General features: G+C 37.5%; 1 protein-coding gene across 1 annotated transcript in view; it reads right to left on the reverse strand.

Annotated features, from left to right (window-relative positions):
* Nucleotides 1-230: 230 nt before the first annotated feature.
* Nucleotides 231-20,230, reverse strand: part of aacs (acetoacetyl-CoA synthetase) — a 42,507-nt gene continuing 22,507 nt past the window's right edge. The window contains exons 11-18 of the mRNA XM_081364547.1: nt 16,121-16,185; nt 12,647-12,769; nt 8,928-9,041; nt 5,068-5,193; nt 4,447-4,516; nt 4,232-4,290; nt 3,163-3,365; nt 231-3,051 (exon numbers count right to left, since the gene is read on the reverse strand). Of these exons, the coding sequence (XP_081220673.1) occupies nt 2,914-3,051; nt 3,163-3,365; nt 4,232-4,290; nt 4,447-4,516; nt 5,068-5,193; nt 8,928-9,041; nt 12,647-12,769; nt 16,121-16,185 (898 nt within the window). The 3' untranslated portion in view covers nt 231-2,913. The remainder of the gene's footprint in view (nt 3,052-3,162; nt 3,366-4,231; nt 4,291-4,446; nt 4,517-5,067; nt 5,194-8,927; nt 9,042-12,646; nt 12,770-16,120; nt 16,186-20,230) is intronic.

The following is a 20,230-nucleotide window of genomic DNA, read 5'->3' on the forward strand; positions in this document are numbered from 1 at the left end:
TGCTTTATAAGTACTAATAAACAGTACAACAAAGCATTTATGCCCACAGAACTGCCACTCACTATTTTCTCTTTCAGACTATTCTCAGTAAACCCTAGATGTATACTGTATGTGTTCACTCACTCACTCACTCACTCCACCAAAGCAAGCATAAAAATAATACTGCATAAGCAAGCATAAAAATAATACTGCAAATCATGCAAGATGAATAAAACCACAGCAAGCCACAATAAATTCTAGTTGTTTAATTAGGACTACAGTAAGCATCTTTATACATGAAATGCATGTATGCTGCCAGTGGACATAACTGAAGCGGTCGGTCCATTGATATACAGTATATAGGCATAATATATTCATAACAAATATATTCTCAACTATATTAGTAATCATTATTCACATTCAGCAAGTACAGTAATATTATTTCAAAGCAGGAATATTACGTAAGCCACCCAGAAGAAAGCACCTTTCAATTACTAGTAGTACACCAAATACATTTATTGTAATACAATATCAAGAAAAATGATTTCCATGTATCAAAAAGGAAAATAAAACAACACTGTAATACAATGGAATACATTTCCATGGAATGTTCATGAACTTGCTGAGAGTAAGGACAAATTAAACGCTGGGGGACAAAAACGTTTGTGACAAGTGATAACGTACAGCAATATCCACAGTTGACTATCAATAAATAAGGATTTGGTAGCTTTCCTTATGCCAGGAAAGGTCTGTCAGCAAAACTGAGCAGATATGGGGCATATGGTGGCACAAGGGTGGGCATGAGGTGAAACAGACCCGTCCCTGCTTGTCTGAAGCGGAAATAAGGACTGATTTAATTCAAGCGATCTGCACAACTGCTTGCCATCTGCACCACTATACCAAATGATTTCAATTTGAAAGAAAATTAGCCTTTTAAAGGGCCAGTCCACCCTTTTGAGTTTCATTACGTCTAGCCTCACACTACAGCTATCTCGTATAAAAAGCATTGTTTAAGTCTGTAGTGCATAGTTTCTTTTAGGAAACCAAGTAAGGGGTCCTCACTGAGGTCAAATGGAACATGTAGCAAACCCAGATTACATTACCTGAACTAAATAGACCCATGTTTAAAAATCCACACAAATCAAAAAAACAAGATGCCTTGCAGCCCAAAAACTTGCCTGAAAGGAAAGAAAAAAGAAAAAGTACATCAATACCGCTCTCTGTTGTAAACAACTGCTGAAATAACATTACTAGCGCAAAATGATTTTAAAATGATTTAAAATGCAGCACATTTTCTGGCTTTTGTTGTGAGCGTTTGCAGCATATTCTCTCTCAATATCACCAAAAACGTATTTTCTGGATGGTGGCTTGTTCACAGCCTCTGTGAAATGTGTTGATAAATGTCTCTGTGATATGCTGCAAAGCAAGTATAAAGGCATCATCAGTACACGTCTAACAACTTGATTCTTATCCAAGATAAATCGATATTTAAAATTTTTTGTTGTTTTTCCTAGTTTACAACCCACACATATGGACTGCCCAGAATTCTTCCCTTTACTATTAATGCAAACATCATATAACCTTATGATCATATAACGTAATATTATGAGGTTATCCGGACATCATGTCTTGCTGACTTTCAAAACCTCAAACAACAAACAAACGCAGCTTTTTCATATGTACGCAGCATTCTGATGATACATTTATTGGGTTGGAACGTGATGGAGGAATCTCTCATGGGCAATGCCTACAGTGACAGTCCCTGGATGTGTTGATGGGAAATATGAAGAAATAGATTTGTTTGGGGATGACAAAGATAAAGCTATATACTGTACCAAAGAATAGCTCAGAGAAAGAAGATGAGCTTCAGTTGTTGATGAAAACTTTTCACAACTTGATATAAGGCATACTGTATGAAAGAGACCAAATAGAGTCGTTGTGAAGGCGGCATATAGTGTAGCACACAACATGCAGCTGCATATACAGAATCAAATATATACAGTAAATATGTAAAAATATACAGAACTCTTTCTGGCCAGAGCTACATAAGCTTAAATTCAAATTTACACTCAGTGGACAACAGTGTGTAGTAGTGGACAACAGAGTGTAGTTCTGGACAGTACTACATACTATACAAATACAGCAGATGTGATGAATCACTGTTTACTGATAGGATAACGTTCAAAAATACAAATATAGTCTAGTTTCCAGACAGGAAGTCAGGCTTTTGGGGGGAAAAAATAATAAAAAAGTTGAATTGTATATATATTACGCCAACATTTTGTAATTAAGGTACCAGCGTGGAAAATACTTTGCCTGATAAAGTTAGAGGTTCCAGCAAACAGTTGGTTTGACCCAAGAAGTTGGTATTCCTACAGGAGTAATGCTTTAACCTTAAATCCATAACATTCAGTAACATATCATTGTATATGACTCGAGCATAAACAGTGTCATTTTAAAGCCTCAAAACATACATGGCCAGATTTTCCTACACCTTCATTAAGGTTAAAGTGACATTGTATCAAAATACGAGAGGTAAAATATGGGACTGACATATCTGGTAAATTAAGATAACCGATTTGGGAATTGTTTGTGAGTTTGGTACATCTCTTGGGAATAACTTGGTGTTAACTTGCTTGGTGGACGCAATGACAGAAGCAGATAAAATGTCCCTTTAAGATCCAAGTTGGAATATCATAAAATGGCACTCTCAACATTCTACCCAAGAGGAACACAGTTAGACTTTTGAGGAAGTATAGTGTGTACAAACTCACTCCATCGGTTCCAGTGGGTAGCTGAGTTAGAGTAGGAGCCACAACGTGGAGAAAAGCTTTGATGTTTGAAAGCTCTATAACTTCCTTCAGATTTTCCAACAGTGTCCAGAGAATCTGAACCCTTCAAAGACAGAAGCGCTGGACATGCAGGAGTTGTTGTTCAGAAGTTTTGGAGTTCAGGCAGGTTCTTGTAGAGGTCCAAGGAGTCTGGGTTTGAGAAAGCCCCTCGCTGAGTGACGTCCTTACCCGCGACCACCTGCTTTACTGCAACTTCAACCTTCTTTCCGCTAATAGTGTACTACAGGCGAAGGAAATCGAAAGTCAATCAGATGGAAAAGGTCCGAAAATAAAGCAGAGAAAGGACAAGTGAGAGTGGCTACAAAAAGAAGAAAAGTGCAAGTGTGCTTACCGGGATGTCTTTGGTTTCCAGGATCAATGCTGGGACATGTCGGGCAGAGAGAGCTACTCTGATAGCGCTGCGGATCTTCCCAACCAGCTCTTGACTGAAGGTCTTATTGGGTCCCATCTTTAAGAACAGAATCACCCTCTCTTCTCCGTCACTGTTGTACTGAGGGACACAAAGACTGTCGGACACTTCCTCGAAGGCTTCCACTGGAAGAAGAGAGGCCATAACAAGGGTCTTAAACACCGTCTAACTATGATGTTAGCACATTATATATGCGATAATTATTTTCATGTTATGGCTGCTGATAATCGATAAAAGGCAGATTTTTAAATTCTTAGTTGTGAATTTGGAATTATGGCTTTATTAAAACTCTTGTGTTTTTAAATATTAACTTTAAGTGAGCATTAGATGACAGCAAAGGTAATGTAAAAATAATTGAAATAAGCATACAAAAATTAAATATTTAATATCGACCAATATCATCTGACACATTACAAACACATTAATATACACTACTGTTTAAAAGTTTTTAAAGAAATTGACACTTGCAGCAAGAACGCAATCAAAAGTGATCAAATGTGATCAAATTATTTCCATTTCAAATAAATCCTGTTCTTTTCATCAAAGAAAAATGTTTCTTGAATGCCAAATCAGCATATTATAATTATTGAAGGATCATGTGACACTGTAGACTGGAGTAACGGCTGCTGAAAAATCAGCTTTGCCATCACAGATATAAATGACATTTTAAAATATATCAAAATACAAAACAGGCAATTTGTAATAATACTTCTTAATATAAAATTTTGACTATTTTTTAATCAAATAAATGCAACCTTGATAAGAAAAAGACATCTTTCAAAAACATAAAAGTAAATACTAGAATCAAACTTTTGAACGGTAGCATATATGAACTTATAACCATTATTTTGAAAAAAGGACTTGATGGATGTCAACATACTTCACGTACAATAATCTACTGAAGTTAAAGTGACTTGTGAATTTAGTCTAGTCCAAACCAGCTCAAATTAGTCTACTCATTTCAGGAAAAAGTGTGATGTTTATTTCTCACCAATGTTATAAATTTCTGAGCTCCCAAACCGAACACCATTAGGATTTAAAGTTCCGTCACTGAAAATACAAACAAAACAATAACGCTTTTTAGTACATAATTTAGGAGCATAACCAATCTCAGAGTATCACCGTACAACAACACAGCAATATTAAAAGAATCTAAGCAGAAACTAGAGAAGATTATCAAAATATGCAAAACAAAGTGAAACTTACCTTCTCCCCAGCATGACGACTCCTCCCGTTTTTGGATTTATCTTACAGTAATCGCCATGGGCCCAGAATCCTGAATGAGGAGTTACAGAGACAAAAATAAACACATAGAGAAGGATGAACAAATAGCTAGAGAAAGAAGCATCTACTGTATAGTGCATCTAAGCAGAGATTTCTGAGAACGCGAATTAAGCTGAACTGCCCTGATTGGCCTTTTCCTACTTCTCCAAACTGACAGCAATAAGGCTTCAAGTAGATTTTTCTTGTGCTAACAAAAGCTGTCAGGTTCTTTTTTCTCCCTTTCGCCCTCAGAAATCATTTAATCAATACAGCGGAAAAGCTGCAGCCTCTTCTGAACAAGCTTACGTGTCACGTTTGTTTCCTAAATCAAAGGGAAGACTTGTTTGTTTTCTAAATCAGTAAATCAGTCAGAAAACGCACTTCCCTGTGACCACTTCTCAACTCAAGAGCTTTGAAGGAAGGTAGCGGAGTGCATCTGTGAGCCTCTGTAGGCAATGACTGCTTGAAGCAATGCATTCTGGACTGATGCCTAAAACTGCTGTCTATGGAGGCTGCTCACTAGGTTTTGAAACAGATATAGAGTCATGTCATGTGAAGGGTTACCTGGGAAGGTGGAAAAGTAGGCTTTGTGGTATTTGCTGCCATTCTCGTCGTTCCAGAAATGAGTGGGCTGGCACGGGATGGGCTTCAAACACACCAGTTCGCCACTCTCGCCCCAAACAGGCTTACCTGAAAAACACACCAAACATAACAGGGTTATTGAAGCAACAAAGGCAGTGTTTTTACCATGGTTAAGTGGTAACGTTAGGCAAAACACAAAGTACGGTAGCTAAACGGGGTTTACTGTCTTTTAAAATCACAAATACATCTTAAGAGGTTTGTTGATTCAAGACAACAGAGATTAATCACAATTATTCTCCCAGTTGATGTAGTTCATTGGCATTATTGTAGGTGACATTGTTAACCCTCAGGGGTCTGAGATCACGCCGGCGTGATCTGCTCGATTTTTTTCCTTATGAGTTGATTGAGACCCGAAATTCTCTTTTGACTTTGATTTTACAAAACAAGTTTCATACATCAATCGATTCTGTTAAATGTGTATTATTTTTGTGTATACTCACAATAAAAACAAAGTGTTGTGCTTTTTGCCAAATAAAGAAAAATAAACACGAAGCGAGTTCTGCCTTCTCTCTGTCTGTGTAGTCCATTCTGAAACGCGTCTGAAAATGAACTGTAGCTTAGCGAATACTCAGTCAAACAGGCATTCAGACACACAGGCATGAAGCTTGAATTCTCTTCTTTTTAATGAAGTAATTTATATAAAAAACAAATATTCTCATCTTGTGAAATCTGTATTAAAAGAGAGCGATTCCAGTCGACCTCATTAGAGCTAATTCAAATGTAATGTGACTCCGCCCACGGAGAGCGCGTGCTATTCAAACGCAAATGGCTGAGGTAATCCACGCAATCCTGTGAACGCCCCTATCATCAGCACAAGAAAACCAAAACACCAGTTTATTCAGAACATTACTTGTTTACAACACAGCGCTGTGAGGAATAATGACGAATACGAGGAATACGAGCTGAGGAATAATAGTAAGTTTTTCCTTCTCTGGTTTCTGTTTATGAATGAATGAAGGCATAGATGCGCGCTGTTTACCACAGCTGGCAAAAAACAATATTACGTGACAGTTGACTTTCAAACATTCACAGATACCTCAAAACAGAAAGTACAAATCCTTTCTTTAAAACGAATTTCGTTTTGTATCAATTGTATCTTAATTTTAATAATTTTTTCATTAACAAATTTCCTGGATTTAAAGTAAATATAGGCTAGCAATCACAACATAAGGTGCTTGAACTGGAGATCATCAACCAGACCGTAGCCTACTCGCCTCACATGTCTAAAAAATGTGAAATATATTTACATTTACAGCTGGTTCTAAACAAAACCATCCAAAACAAAAAAACTATGTAGCCTAATAAATGTGCGTTTCTCCGGTGGTTCACTAGCCTACTGCGAAGATCGCGAGTCAATAGCCTATCGTATATATTTTTTTTTAATTATTTATTTATTGCACAAGTCATACATAAATTCATTCATTCATTCATTCATTATTACATGCATGAACGAATAAAAGAATAGAAAAAAAGGAACATGAAGAAGAAAATCTTATGATACCTGTCGCTTATTTGTGCACATCAGAAAAAATAAATAAAAAACAGCTACTTTATAAATGGATCAACCCCAATCCTCACCCCAAACACCAAATATTTTCAGTAATACCTATCTTTACACTTAATTATCATCATTTTAAGCGTGTGTAAGCGTATTTCATGAAAACAACGTTACAGTCAGGTGAAATATGAAAGACAACATTTTGTTTAGTAGATTTGGGTACAGTTTTTACTGTAGAATATACTGCCTCGTCAAATAAGCTTTTGTTTAGCAATTTCTATATATAAAATAGCCTACTATTTTTGTCAAAAATAAAGTCATCAACTAAGATGTTAGCTGTTCCAATGTTGGCTATATTCAAAGTAATGAATACAGATAAAATGTAGGCCTATAATCTTTTTTTTACAAAGAAAGAGTACACTTGAAATATTGTTGAAATTGTAATTATTGTTGTAATTGTAACCTTTTTAATAAAATAGCAAAACATATTTACAAGATAGATGTAAGCAAAATCTTAAATGGTCCTTGCATTGTGGCTCAGTCAGTTGTCACACCTGAGTGAATGGCTCATCATTATGCAGAGTGGGTGGTAATTCAGGTGAAAACCACTCCTCGTTCACGCCCCCCTCGCATATTGGCTTTCCAAGCAAAACCTGTTTTACATCAATTTAAATCAATGTATGGTTTTATGTGAACGATAAAGCAAGACTATTTTCACATAATTTTGAAGAAAAAACTATAGGCGATGATATCCTTTAGTCAAAAGTCTTATTGCCACATATTTAGTATGTGTTTTGTGGCCTTATTTCTGCAACTTTCATTTTTATTTTTTCCAATAACCACGCATAAACATTATTCTCTTAAAAATTCAAACATATACATGCATGTTGATCAGATATTTTGGTAGCCCTGTTTGTGCTATATAGAGTGAATTTACACCTTTGCCATTAACATGTTTATAAATAACTGAAAAAAGCACAAATGTCAGAGCATGTCAGAACACCTCCAGGGCCCAGAAAACAGCTCAGACTCCAGAGGGTTAATATATATTTGCTTTATACAGTATAATTTTTTTTACAATATATATTATTTACAGTATATAATATATCTACATTATCAACCGATTTCTATTTTAATATTTTAAAATGTAATTTATTCCTGTGATGACAAAGCTAAATTTTCAGCTGCCGTTCCTCAAGTCTTCAGGTAACATGATCCTTCAGAAATCCTTCTAGCATGCTGATTTGGTCCCGTGATATACATACATAACCACTTCATATGTGATTTCAAAGAAACTGAAGTTGAAACTGAAGTTGCAACAGTCTTTTCTTCCCTATTGTGATGTAAATATCCAAGTGTTATCCATGGTTTCTCGCACAAGAAAAAATGTAGGGCGGGACTTGATTTTGTCCATCAGGAATTGATTGGATAGTTGGATCGTTGTGGTTTGCTATTGGTGTGATTTCATGTGAGTGACAGGTTGTTCTGCCCTCAAACAGTAAATATACGTCATCAGAGAAGAGATTTCATTGCATGAGGGAGAGGAAATTATTTTGATTCAAGAAATAAATACAGCAATATTACATTAAAAATTTACTATTTTATGGTGACTTTAAAATAAATAAATAAATAAATAAATATACACACACACACACACACACACACACATATACATATATATATATATATATATACACACACATACATATATACATATACAGTATATACATATATACATACATATATACACACATATACACACATATATATATATTTATACATATATACACACACACATATATACATACATACATACACTTTAATGACTGTCTGTCATTAATAATAAATCAAAGAACTAAAGACGAAGAGAAAAATCACGCACTGCTCTTGACTGAATAACTTTTGTAACTTTAATAAGGATTAATCTATATTTAAATGATAATTTATGCAGTAAAGACTGAAGTATTTGGTAACTTTTTGGAGCAGATATTTAAAATATACTGTCTTTATGTTGTTTCTACATTAATTTGGAGATTAACGGTGAAATTATTACAGAATAAAAATATATTAAAAACTTTAATGTTAGGAGCGATTAATTACATATATTTGCGATACATTTTTTGTCGATTGACAGCACTAATATAAATATGCTCAACACACATATATACACTCATACATATATATATATATATATATATATATATATATATATATATATATATATGTCTTGAGCATATAAATGTCTTGAGCATAAAATCAGAGATAAACATGAGCTTTATCTCACCTTCACAGCTCCAGGACTCCACAGCCATGCCCAGATTTCGGGCCTGAATTTCTCCTCTGTAAACAGGCACCGTCATGTTCTGACCCATGAAGCATGAAATTATGTCTGTGCCACCTGAGGAAACACTAAAGATGTTAATATACAGTTTTAAAGGTGGTCAACATGTTCAAGGCAAGAAAATCTCATAGGTTTGGGGAGAAATTCTCGCAAAGACAGAGACAGATCTTCCATTGTTCCATAATATAGGAAAGACACTTCTAATCTAAAGCAAAGGGAACTGATGGGATGTTTTCATTAATGCAAACTTGTTGGCATAATTTTCTGGTAGCTTTGTTCTCCTGCCTTCATTTAGATCGCAGTGCCTATACTGCAGCCCTTCCTTATTGATTTGTTTTTCAGACATAAACAAAAGGAACAAGTTAAACAAAGGTGCACAAATATCTGTTTGGTCCAACAACCTCAGGTCTTTCTTTAAGAATGAAACTGGTCCACATGATGCTAAAAAAAGCTTGTTGTTTTGGTAGCCAAAAAAAGTGCTTGGAAGTAACTAAATAAAAGTAGCGACATTACAAAATAAAAATGTCCAGTAGCAAGCAATTCCCCCCCAAAAAAATAGTAGCAGTTGTCATCACATTATTTTGTGAATCATATGCCCAGTTAAGTACCATTAATTGCACAGAAAATCACTCTGGATCCTCCCATGATAAGCTGAACTCAAAGTTGAACTTAAAAACACTATGGCCAGATGTGGTTTAATGGCAGCCTGCTATAAACATGTTGTTTTTAACTAGCTCTCTCAGCAAAATTCTCCTCAAACTGTTGCTCCCCCATGACAGTAGTTGACCTGAAAGAGAAAACTGACTGAAGACAATGACAGTTCACAGTCACACTAATGCACAGTATAGAACACCTTGTGGCAATGATGAGAAGTGCAACGGGTACTTGTGTTATGAATTGCATGGACGCATTTTGAAACTCAATAACACACAAACGTACGCTTGTGTAGCTAGAAGCGTTTGCATTCTCGTATTTCTGTAGAGTAAGTTTAGGCCTATGTTAATGAGTCAGCCAACATAAAACCAAAATGTGAGCTGCTCAGATGCTCAGTCATTATAATGCCAGCACAGAGAAAAATGGAGAGAGAAAGAGAGAAAAAGATATTTGCAAATTGATATTGCAAGCCAAAAGAAAAAGCGAGACAATCAATATTTCAAAATAATGAGTTTTCATGAAGGAAAATGGAGAGGAGATGTCAAACAGACACCTCTGTAGATAAAAATAGGTCTCAGTAATTGACAAATGTAATGATTGTAAAGTCAGATTATAAAAGAGACAGAAAATGGGAGAGAAGTAAAAAAAAAAAAAAAAAAAAAAGACAGAGAAAGGTTGCTGGGACAATTCATGTTTGTGTGTTTATGTGTGTATGTGACAGATGGTGGGTGATATTGGGGGGTCTATTGGATTCAGGTGATTCTGGGTGGCTGAAAGTGCTAAAGTTTCCTGCCAGCTGCCACTCTGCACTCAGGAGTCTGGCTGGCACTGTGACAGGAGCAGCGGGAAACAAGCCCTGTCACATATGCTCTGCCTGACATTGGGGTCAAGGTCAAATCTGCCTCGGGTTGGCAGAAGTCAAATATCTAGGGGGAGGAAGGAGAAGCCCTGAACCTGGACAAAGCGAATATCGTCTCAATATTTCAGAGGCTATCTGAGATCAGGACCGAAGATGAGCATTGTGTATCGGAGCTGCTGTTTTCAAGCAGGCATCTTATGTAGCCTGACATTTCAAAAACCTCAGGAGTCAAGAAACGTCAGTCAAAGCCCTTTTCTGAAATATTATGAGGCTCATGTGCTCTGCAAACATGTCAATTCAATGAGATTGCTGTCATGGTATCAAATATGAGCCAAATGGCAAATCAAAAAGCCTTCATGGCATACATCTTCTGAATGCATCAAAATCTCTCTGTCACTTATTTAAGATAATAAGATTACATTGTCTATTATTTCAGATTCACATATTGGTCATCTTTTAACAAAAAATGTAAAACTTTGACTAAAATCTTACCAACATTTACCATGGAAACCGCTTCAACTTCTGTTCATTGATGTACAGTCATGTTTTATCGTAAATGAAAAGCAGCTAATGACCGATCAGCATCAAGGACTGGAAAGCAAAGACTAAAAATATCATGGCTGCAACTTCATGTCTAATGATTCGTGCAGGAACAAGCACTGCATACAAGAAGTTAAACAACAAACAGCTCTGAAAGGTTCAATCTGAATAACATGACTGTAGCAGGCTGCCGCTGACCTGCCATGAGAGCAAAGCTCATCTGGTGAAACCGCAGGGAAAAACTGGGCACAGGTGGTGTGTGAGAGAAACATGCTGTGAGACTCCAGTCACAAACACACACTCATGCACACAAAATCAGCAGTCCACCACAGCTGTTAACGCTGATGCTAATTTGTTTCCACAGGACCCTGCAGACATGAGATCACACTGTGAAACACACACAACCCATACTATTAAGAAGAGCTGGAGCGCTGATGATGGGAAGGAAAATGAAGAATGGGCTGATCAGGATAGGATATTGAAAGATGATATGTATTTTCAGTCATCTTTAGTCAGATGCATTTATATTGTGACTGTGCCTCAGATGCAATCAACTCTGTGTCTGTAAAGGTGTGAACCAAATGGCCCATACAGAGGTATGGCCCATAGAAACTGATTGCATTGCTCAGAGTAGATTGCAGTGTAGATCAATCTCCTGTGGGAGGTCCTAACAATTTTCTATTGTATGTAGCCCTTTTGTCTTCATGTATAAAGTTCTGTCACACAGACAGAACTTTGGGTTAAGATTCTTTGAAGGCCGACACGCTAATGACGCTGCTGAAGAACTGCTACACAACTACCTTCGTTAAATTCTTCTCCCCACAAGAACTCCGGTCAAGCTTATTTATTTTATGTATAAGAGAAATCGAATACATTGGCGGGCCACCCTGACGACGCTCGGCCAAATACAGCAAAATCTAACTATAGGATAGGATAGGACAGGAAGGAAGGAAGTAAAAAAGGAAAGAAAAACAAACAAAGTAAAATTAACACAGAAAAGGAAGAAAGGGAGGAAAGGGAAAGGTAAGGAAAGGGAAGGGGGAAGCAAGACAAACGCAGAAAAGGGAAGAAAAGTTAAGTAAGTAAGGAAGTAAGGAAGGAAGGAAGTAAGGAAGGAAGGAAGGAAGGAAGGAAGGAAGGGAGGGAGGGAGGGAAGGAAGGAAGGAAGGGAGGGAGGGAGGGAAGGAAGGAAGGGAGGGAGGGAGGAAGGAAGGGAGGGATTGAGGGAAGGAAGGAAGGAAGGGAGGAAGGGAGGAAGGGAGGGAGGAAGGGAGGGAGGGAGGGAAGAAGGGAGGAAGGAAGGGAGGAAGGAAGGGAGGAAGGGAGGGAGGGAGGAAGGGAGGGAGGGAGGGAGGGAGGGAGGGAGGGAGGGAAGAAGGGAGGGAGGAAAGGAAGGAAGGAAGGAAGGAAGGAAGGAAGGAAGGAAGGAAGGAAGGAAAAAGAAAGAAAGGGTGAAAAGCAAGAAAGGAAAAGAAAAGAAAAGAAACACAGGAAATGGAAGGGAAGGGGGAAGGAAAGGGAAAAAAGCCAGGTAATTGAAGGAATGAAGGGGAAAATGCAATCCAATGCAATGAAATGAAATAAAAGAGGGAAAGAAACGAGAGCCCACCTGATATGGATCCCAGCAACACATTGTTCTTAATACAGCTGTACACATACTCGTAGCTCTGAGGCTTCAGTGGAGATCCTGTAGACAGGAGTGTGTGAAGCGTCTGCAGGTTGTGTGTGTTTGCTGCAAATGGACAAACAAAATGTATTAGTGAAAAGAATAAACAATTACAATTTTGCATTTACTGAAATACTACACATTGCAAGGCATCAAAAGAAGATTTTCATTCCGTAACTACTAACAGTAGATATATAGAATAACCATACATATATCTATGCAACCTCATAAACATTTTTAATTATATTAAAATTGAAAAAGTAAAGATTTCTGAAATCATAAAGTCCTGAAGTATAATTTGTTTAGATGGATTTTAGTCTGGAGGCAGATGGGTATGGCTCACAGTGATCAGAATTATGAACCACATTAAACTATGCCGAAATGTATGCAGGCGACATGCCAGGCCACCCGTCTGGGGTCCTGTGTAGAGAGGGTCTCTCGCCCCGGTTATCAGAGCCAGTGCCACACCCCACAGGCTAACAGGTGTCGCTCTGAAATGTCAAGCAGCCAAAGGGAGCAGCAGAGGGCCAGGAAGCACGTCTCTGACCTCCAACACACACAGTCCTCTGAACCACACACATGCAAAACAAATAAATCCCCCAACTCCTCAAACACACCAAGAGCTTCATCTTTAAAGACGCCATAAATTGGCATTCAAAAAGCATTTAACTTCCGTAATGTAGCAAACCTCTTTTTCACAGCACAAGTTATTTAATTCAACATTGATTTAAACGTCATATTAATTTAATTTATATGAAATTAGTGTAATATTAATTTAATATTAATTTACATTTTTATTAAAATAATTGAACATTAAATTTAATTTAACTTGCACAGCAACAGTTGTGTCTAAGGGGTCAAGGTTTGGCTGGTTAGCATGGGCGTAACTAAATCTTTTTCCACTGATAGACATTCATAAGTAGCCGTGTATCCTGACAAAACAGGGTCGATTTTCAATTCAAGTTTTCGAGCTTCATTTAATTTTCAAGTTGTTGTTGTTGTTTTAAATCGCTCTCATGACAGACATTACGGATAAACCCTGTCTTCCACTGTAATTTGCATTTTAATTCACTTTCAGTTTGTCTCATTATTATTGAATATTCACAAGCACACACACGATTTAGTGAATGAACCAGTAGCATCTAGAGACTGCTGGGAAAGTGAGGAACAGCCTCACAGGCAAGACAAAAAAAAATGATGTGTCAAAAAAACATAACTTTGCATTAGGCATTGCCATGTAAATGTAGCCTAATAGACCTGCCATTGATTATTATATCATTCAAATGTATCAAACAACATTATTGCAGGGCCGGCCCGAGGCATAAGCGAACTAAGCGGCTGCTTGGGGCCCCCTCGCCACCAGGGGGCCCCCAAGCGAGTTTTTTTTTTTTTTTTTTACATATTAGGCCTAATTAAATTAAACAAGTGACATAAATTAATGAATGGATTAATAATTCAAGACAAGAAAATTCTGATTTCATGATCAATATACCTGCCTACAACTGCTGCTGTGTCTGCCAGTGTTTGAGTCATATGCGCATAACCTCGCGTGCATAGAAAATTCGTGCGCAAAGTCACGGTAGCCTAATGTTAAGCCATTTCACACAAATTTGATTTGATCAATGATTTATCCTTTAAATTTAATGATATTCAGAACAGAACAAGAATAAAAAAATAACTATAAACAAGCCAAAACGAAATAATTTAAAGCGAAAGTGAAAGCGGATCTCTCTCATTAGAATCAAAATGTTTCAACATTCGCGATGGATTTGGATGGTAAACTATTATTTATTATAGGCTTCTTTGTACTTCACCCACGTTCCAATATCGAGGGAAAAAAATCATTCTCTTCACATGCGCAAAAATGTGCTTGGAAACATCACAGTGGAGCGGTGCTTATATACGCAGCACTGAATGGTACGAATTGTAGGCTACTACTGACTATTTAAAAAGAGCAGTGTAATTTTTATATGTTAGTTTGACTATTTTATTATTATTTTTTATTACGGCTATAACGAACAGGCTGCGATGTCAAGATTGCAGTGCTGGAATAGCCTATGTTGTGTGTGTGTGTGTGTGTGTGTGTGTGTGTGTGTGAGGCGCGGACGCGATCGAACAGTGGAATCATGTTCATATAAGACATCATTCAAACTGCAAAGGGTTGCAAAACGTTGGAGGATATTTTGCAAATAATTTTTTTTAATATGTTTTTTGACAGTTTGTTTTCAGAAGTTTCAAAGAGTTAGTAAAAGAGTAAAGAAAAAGTTAAAACATTTTTATTTAAGTATCTATTTTTTATTAAGTAGGCTATTTATTTTGTATTAATACATAACCTCATTGTATTAATTTATAATGTAACATTATAGAGTGACATTGTGTCAATAATCGTCAAGCACAGGTGACTCCGCGTGGTGGGAGGGGGCCCCCAAATCAAATTCTGCTTAGGGCCCCCAAAAGGCTCGGGCCGGCACTGCATTATTGGCAAAAAACCTTGAAGTAATGTTTAAAGCTGCAGTCGGCAAGTCTGGCAGATTGGGTCGACTTAGCCAAAATTTTTAATGTTTACAACTCTCATGCCCCTCCCCCACTACCAGCGAGCACCCTCCCATCGAGTTCATGCTCGTCAGTGCGTGTGCACCAGATTTTCTGTGAACGCGTCCGTCTCTTCAGCATCGATCAACACCATGTACTCGGAGGTAGGCTGCCCTGGCTAATCTACCCATAGATAGCAATAACCGAGGAATTGGAAGCTTGTTAGTAGATTTTCTCTCCGCCATCACGCTTCGTGCAATCTTCAGGCGGTCGTGTGCATGTGATATTGTAACGTGCGCGTCACAGCAGGGGGGATCTGTGGCGTGTGCACGACCTGTGATTGACAGTCAGATCTCACACCCCCCTGCGCTGATTGGACACGATGATTCGGGAACGGTGGATTTTTGCAAAACAAATAACACGCTCCAGGTGGAGTTAGAAGCTCGGGTTTTTTTCTAAAAACCACCTTATTTATGTTGTTCTGTCGGATTATAGTATCGATTTCACTGAATATGATCAAAAATTTTTGCCGACGGCAGCTTTAACTGAGAAATATTACTACTACGTGTATTTTTTTTTTTGGTAATTTTTATATTAATATATTTTATATTTATATTAAACTTTACGTAAAGGGGAGTGTTCAACAACATATTAATTTTGCTGCGGTATCAAAATTGATATTAAGAAATATGAAAAAATAAAAAATAATAATAAAATAAAATGGTGTTGGTAATGACTACTGAAATATTGTAGTGACAACCTTATTTACTCATCCTTTACTTTACCAGGAAGGCCCCACTGAGAGGGAGTCCTGGAAGGAGAGTCCTATTGTGGGTATTGGAAAAAAAAGTGGAAAAAAACAATAACAATTGTTCTACCGCTCACCTGGTTTCAGATTTCTCTCCTCCAAAACAGACAGCCATTTTGCTCCAGTCCCAAAAATCGTGATTCTGTGAGCAAATAAAAAATAATGATGATGTTAACAATAGGGTATATTTTGAATGTATAAACTTAAGACAAAAAGGGCTTTCTTACAGTTTGCAAAACAAAACTGCAATTTAGGAGGTACAATAAGGAGCAACGTCCTTAAAGAACGTGAGATACGTGTACCGCTGGTTGGGAAATCACTGCACTAGGCCACATCTCAGACAAACATGAAAACCACAGCAATCTAGATCTTCCCGCTTTAGAACAAAGAGCAGAACACTCAGTGTCAATGAGGTGGAATTGATCTAAACGGCCTGTTGACCTACAGAGGCCTCGGTCAGCCATCTCTTGATGGAATCACTCACGGTCAGAAATCAGAGCTGGAGGTCATGGCAGTGTAATATCTGAAGAGCTCAGACAAGCTTAAATACTGTCAACATGGTTGTGTTAGTGTAATCTCCATTTTTCTAGCACAGAGTTTCGCTGTGTTTACAGCAGAATTACAGTAAAACAAACTTACTACTATACAGGTTGTATAATACATGAAACTGCCAGCCCATTCCTAAATGCAATCGAAGCACAACTGTAACTGCAAAAAATAAGCCTAACCAAAGTATTAGATTTAAAAAGGGGGTCTATGTACACTAATGTTCACAATGTACAGTTCCAAAAACTTCCAAAAAATGTCATTTAGAATTTGATTACACTTTATTTTAAGGTGACCGTTACATTGTACATACTCAAATAAGTACAAAGTGATATTAATGAACTACATGTACTTACTATAGAGTTACGGTTAGGGTTTGGTTTAGGGTTAGTTACTTGTACTTACTATAGTAATAACAGTAAATTATGCATAATTACCTTAAAATACAGTATTACCTAGAATTTTTCAGAAAACTGACGACACAACTGTGAGACCATTATCTATAAACCCACACATCTGCAAATCGGCAGTATTATATGGACAAGCGCGTATTGGACATTTGTTTTGTTAAATTCATTTTTTTTTATTCTCCTTTAGTGGTCCATGAAAGAAAGAAGGGCATACGAAATTAAAACAAAAGGGTGAGTAAACGTTGACTTAATTTTAATTTTGGGGTGAACTGTCCCTTTAAGTATACAGCAACTACTCCTTTTACATTCAAAGAGGTTATCCATTCAAAACAGAGGGACTTAATTTAAGGGTCTGAGAACGTGTGGAATTATGGTCAGGTAAAACTAACCTTTGTTTGTCTTAAAAACCATTATAAGCAGACTTAAGGGCAAAACCTGTACAAATAGTGTGCAAAATATCAGGCTGCACATAAATGTAATTAAGTATCCATCTAAACTCATTTGTCATTCTCTGTTTTTCTCTCTCTATAGTCTCTATAGAGACATTCCCTGTGTAGATAGGTGTCATGACAACGTCCTGCTTGCGTGTGATTGGTGGCAGCTGGCAAGGCCTGGTTAGTAATGGGTCATTTAGGATGTAGGAAGAGCATTCGATACAAAATGAAATAGAACGTGATTTCACAAGCAAGATATCAGTCAGGCGGGGGGAAAAAAGGGACAACTTGACAGTGCCAATCTAATGATATGACCAACCACTGATGCGTTCCTTCCTTTTAGGACATCACAAACCTCTGATTTTCTACATAGTCCATCCACTAAATTTATGACGGGATTGTTAATTTTTCTAAAATTCAAGCAGTCAAGCTCGTCTAATTATTCAGACAGTTCATTTCTTACAAGCCATGGCTACTTGAACATAATTTTGGCCCCATCTGCGCATGGAAAATTACAACTGGTAAATGAGTCAAGCATGCAAACTGGCTTTGTTGGAGTTTTGGCCTCAAGAAGAAGAAACTTAATATAAGCAAATATAATTTAGACTCCCAGCACAATATACGTGTGTAGACCAAATCTTAGCCTGGTACTAACAAGATACTTGGCTTATTGGTGAAAGATGCTATCACCAATGAAGCCTTGAGAAACGGCACTCAGAGGTGTCCAAACTCTGTCCTGCAGAGTTCCACTGGCCCGAAATGAGTAGTGATGCATACATTTTGTTATCTGGACTGTCAGTCTTGACTTTAAAACCAGCTCAATTCAGGTCCCGGACGAGCCCCCAATTGTGTAATGGCCCGGCCCAAGCTTAACGGTGCAGACCTCTACAACTCAAGTCCTGGAGGGCCGTGTCCAGCAGCCTTTAGTTCCAACCATAAACAAACACTTATCAAGGTGTACAAGCTTATCAAGGTGTACAGAATTACTTGCAAATTACAGTTATGTATGTTTAGAGTTTAAAGTCTGCAGGACACCGGCCTCCAGCACTGCATTGATGTATATTGGGGTGTCCAATGATGATCCTGGATAGCCAACTTTCAACAGAGTTTAGCTCTTGCCCCAATTAACACCTGAAACAGCTAATCAAGGTCTTTAAGATCACTAGGAACTTTCAGGTAGGTGTTTTTGTAGCTAAATTCTGCAGGAAAGTCCCTCCAGGAGCAGGATTGGACACCCCAGCTCTAGCCCTGAGAAAACAGACCTGAAAATTGTCCCCATACCCTCATTCACTATTCCCCACATTACTCCACTAATATAGATCCCTTGAAGGAGTGAATGAAAACCAGTGAGCGAATTCGGACACTGAGTGCGCCGGATGGGCTGTTGCTTTTGTATAGTTTGTGCTTGCTGTTTAATTAAAACTTAGCAAACTGGCAGCTCCAGTAGTAATGAAAATGTTTATCTTGAACTCTGTCATGGAAACTAGCATGTATAAGTAAGCAATAAGGTACGAGAGGCTGTGTTGTATCGTGAATAAGTCACGGCTGAATGGCGTTGTTAGGCACGACGCGAAGCGCAGTATGCCTAAATGCATATTTTATAAAAGCAAAATTATTGCTTTTATAAAACAGTTACCACACAATACAAATATTAAAGCCGATTAAAATATGTATCTAAGCAACTTTCATGAAGTAAAATCACTAAAAGCAATAAATAGTCTCTGACCATAAACAACAACAGAAGTTACATACATTATTTCGCCATTAGATGGCGGCAAAAACTGTCTTTATGAGTGAGTCGTCAGTAGTGAAGACTTTTACATTCAAAGGACTCAAACTTGTGAACACGGAAAAGCAAGACACAACTGACAAATGACTAGGGCACAGGAAAACCCCTTAACTGTTAAAAAGACGAGATATCGCAGCGGACATTCAAACGGATTCTTATGACTAACCTGAAGGAAAATGCTATGTCTACTGTAAATGCAGGTACACTCGCTTACTCGATCTCTCACAATACTTTACTCTCTAAGCTTCAATGAACAACATCAACGAGAATATAGCCTATGTTTACGTTGCTAAGATGGTTGCTAGGAGTGTTGTGTAGTGATACATAGAATCGTTGGGTGAAGCAGTCATAGCCATGTTTTATTTTGAATAAAAGACAGCTATTGACCAATCCGAATCAAGGATTGAACTAACCGTTTTATAAACCTTAATTAAACAATTTAATAATCAATTATAAAAGAATTTATACCTGATGATATTATTATGTACCCACATTGGACCAGCGGTTTGGAAAATGGATGGATGGATGATTCAGCAGCAGGAGCCATCTTCTGGCGGGACACGGGAATTCATTCGACACGACAATCGCATTGCATTATGGGTATTCTCTAGTTGTTGAGTTTACATCAGTTGTACACTCGTTATTGCGGTGCATTATGGGATTGAATGAGTGTACTCTATAACGTCCACTATGGTTTCGGACACCACTACAAATGACTGTCCCCACAAATAGTGCCATATATAACGGTATAGGGAGTGATTTCGGATACAGCCATGCTCTCTAGGATCACTATAAACTTCCAGGCATGTGTGTAGGAACTAAACTCTGAAGGAAGGTGATCTCCAGGATCAGGATTTGGCCCCTCTGATGTTGATCTTGACAGCAAGATAAAAGGGGTTACACCAGCGCAGTTAAGGAAACAAAAATAATAAATACAATAATTCGGAGAATGAGATATTTACATTATATCGACATTATTTAACTTGTGCAAGCATAGATAGGTAACTT

This window comes from Scardinius erythrophthalmus (assembly GCF_964197995.2).
Source record: "Scardinius erythrophthalmus genome assembly, chromosome: 5".
Lineage (NCBI taxonomy): Eukaryota > Metazoa > Chordata > Actinopteri > Cypriniformes > Leuciscidae > Scardinius > Scardinius erythrophthalmus.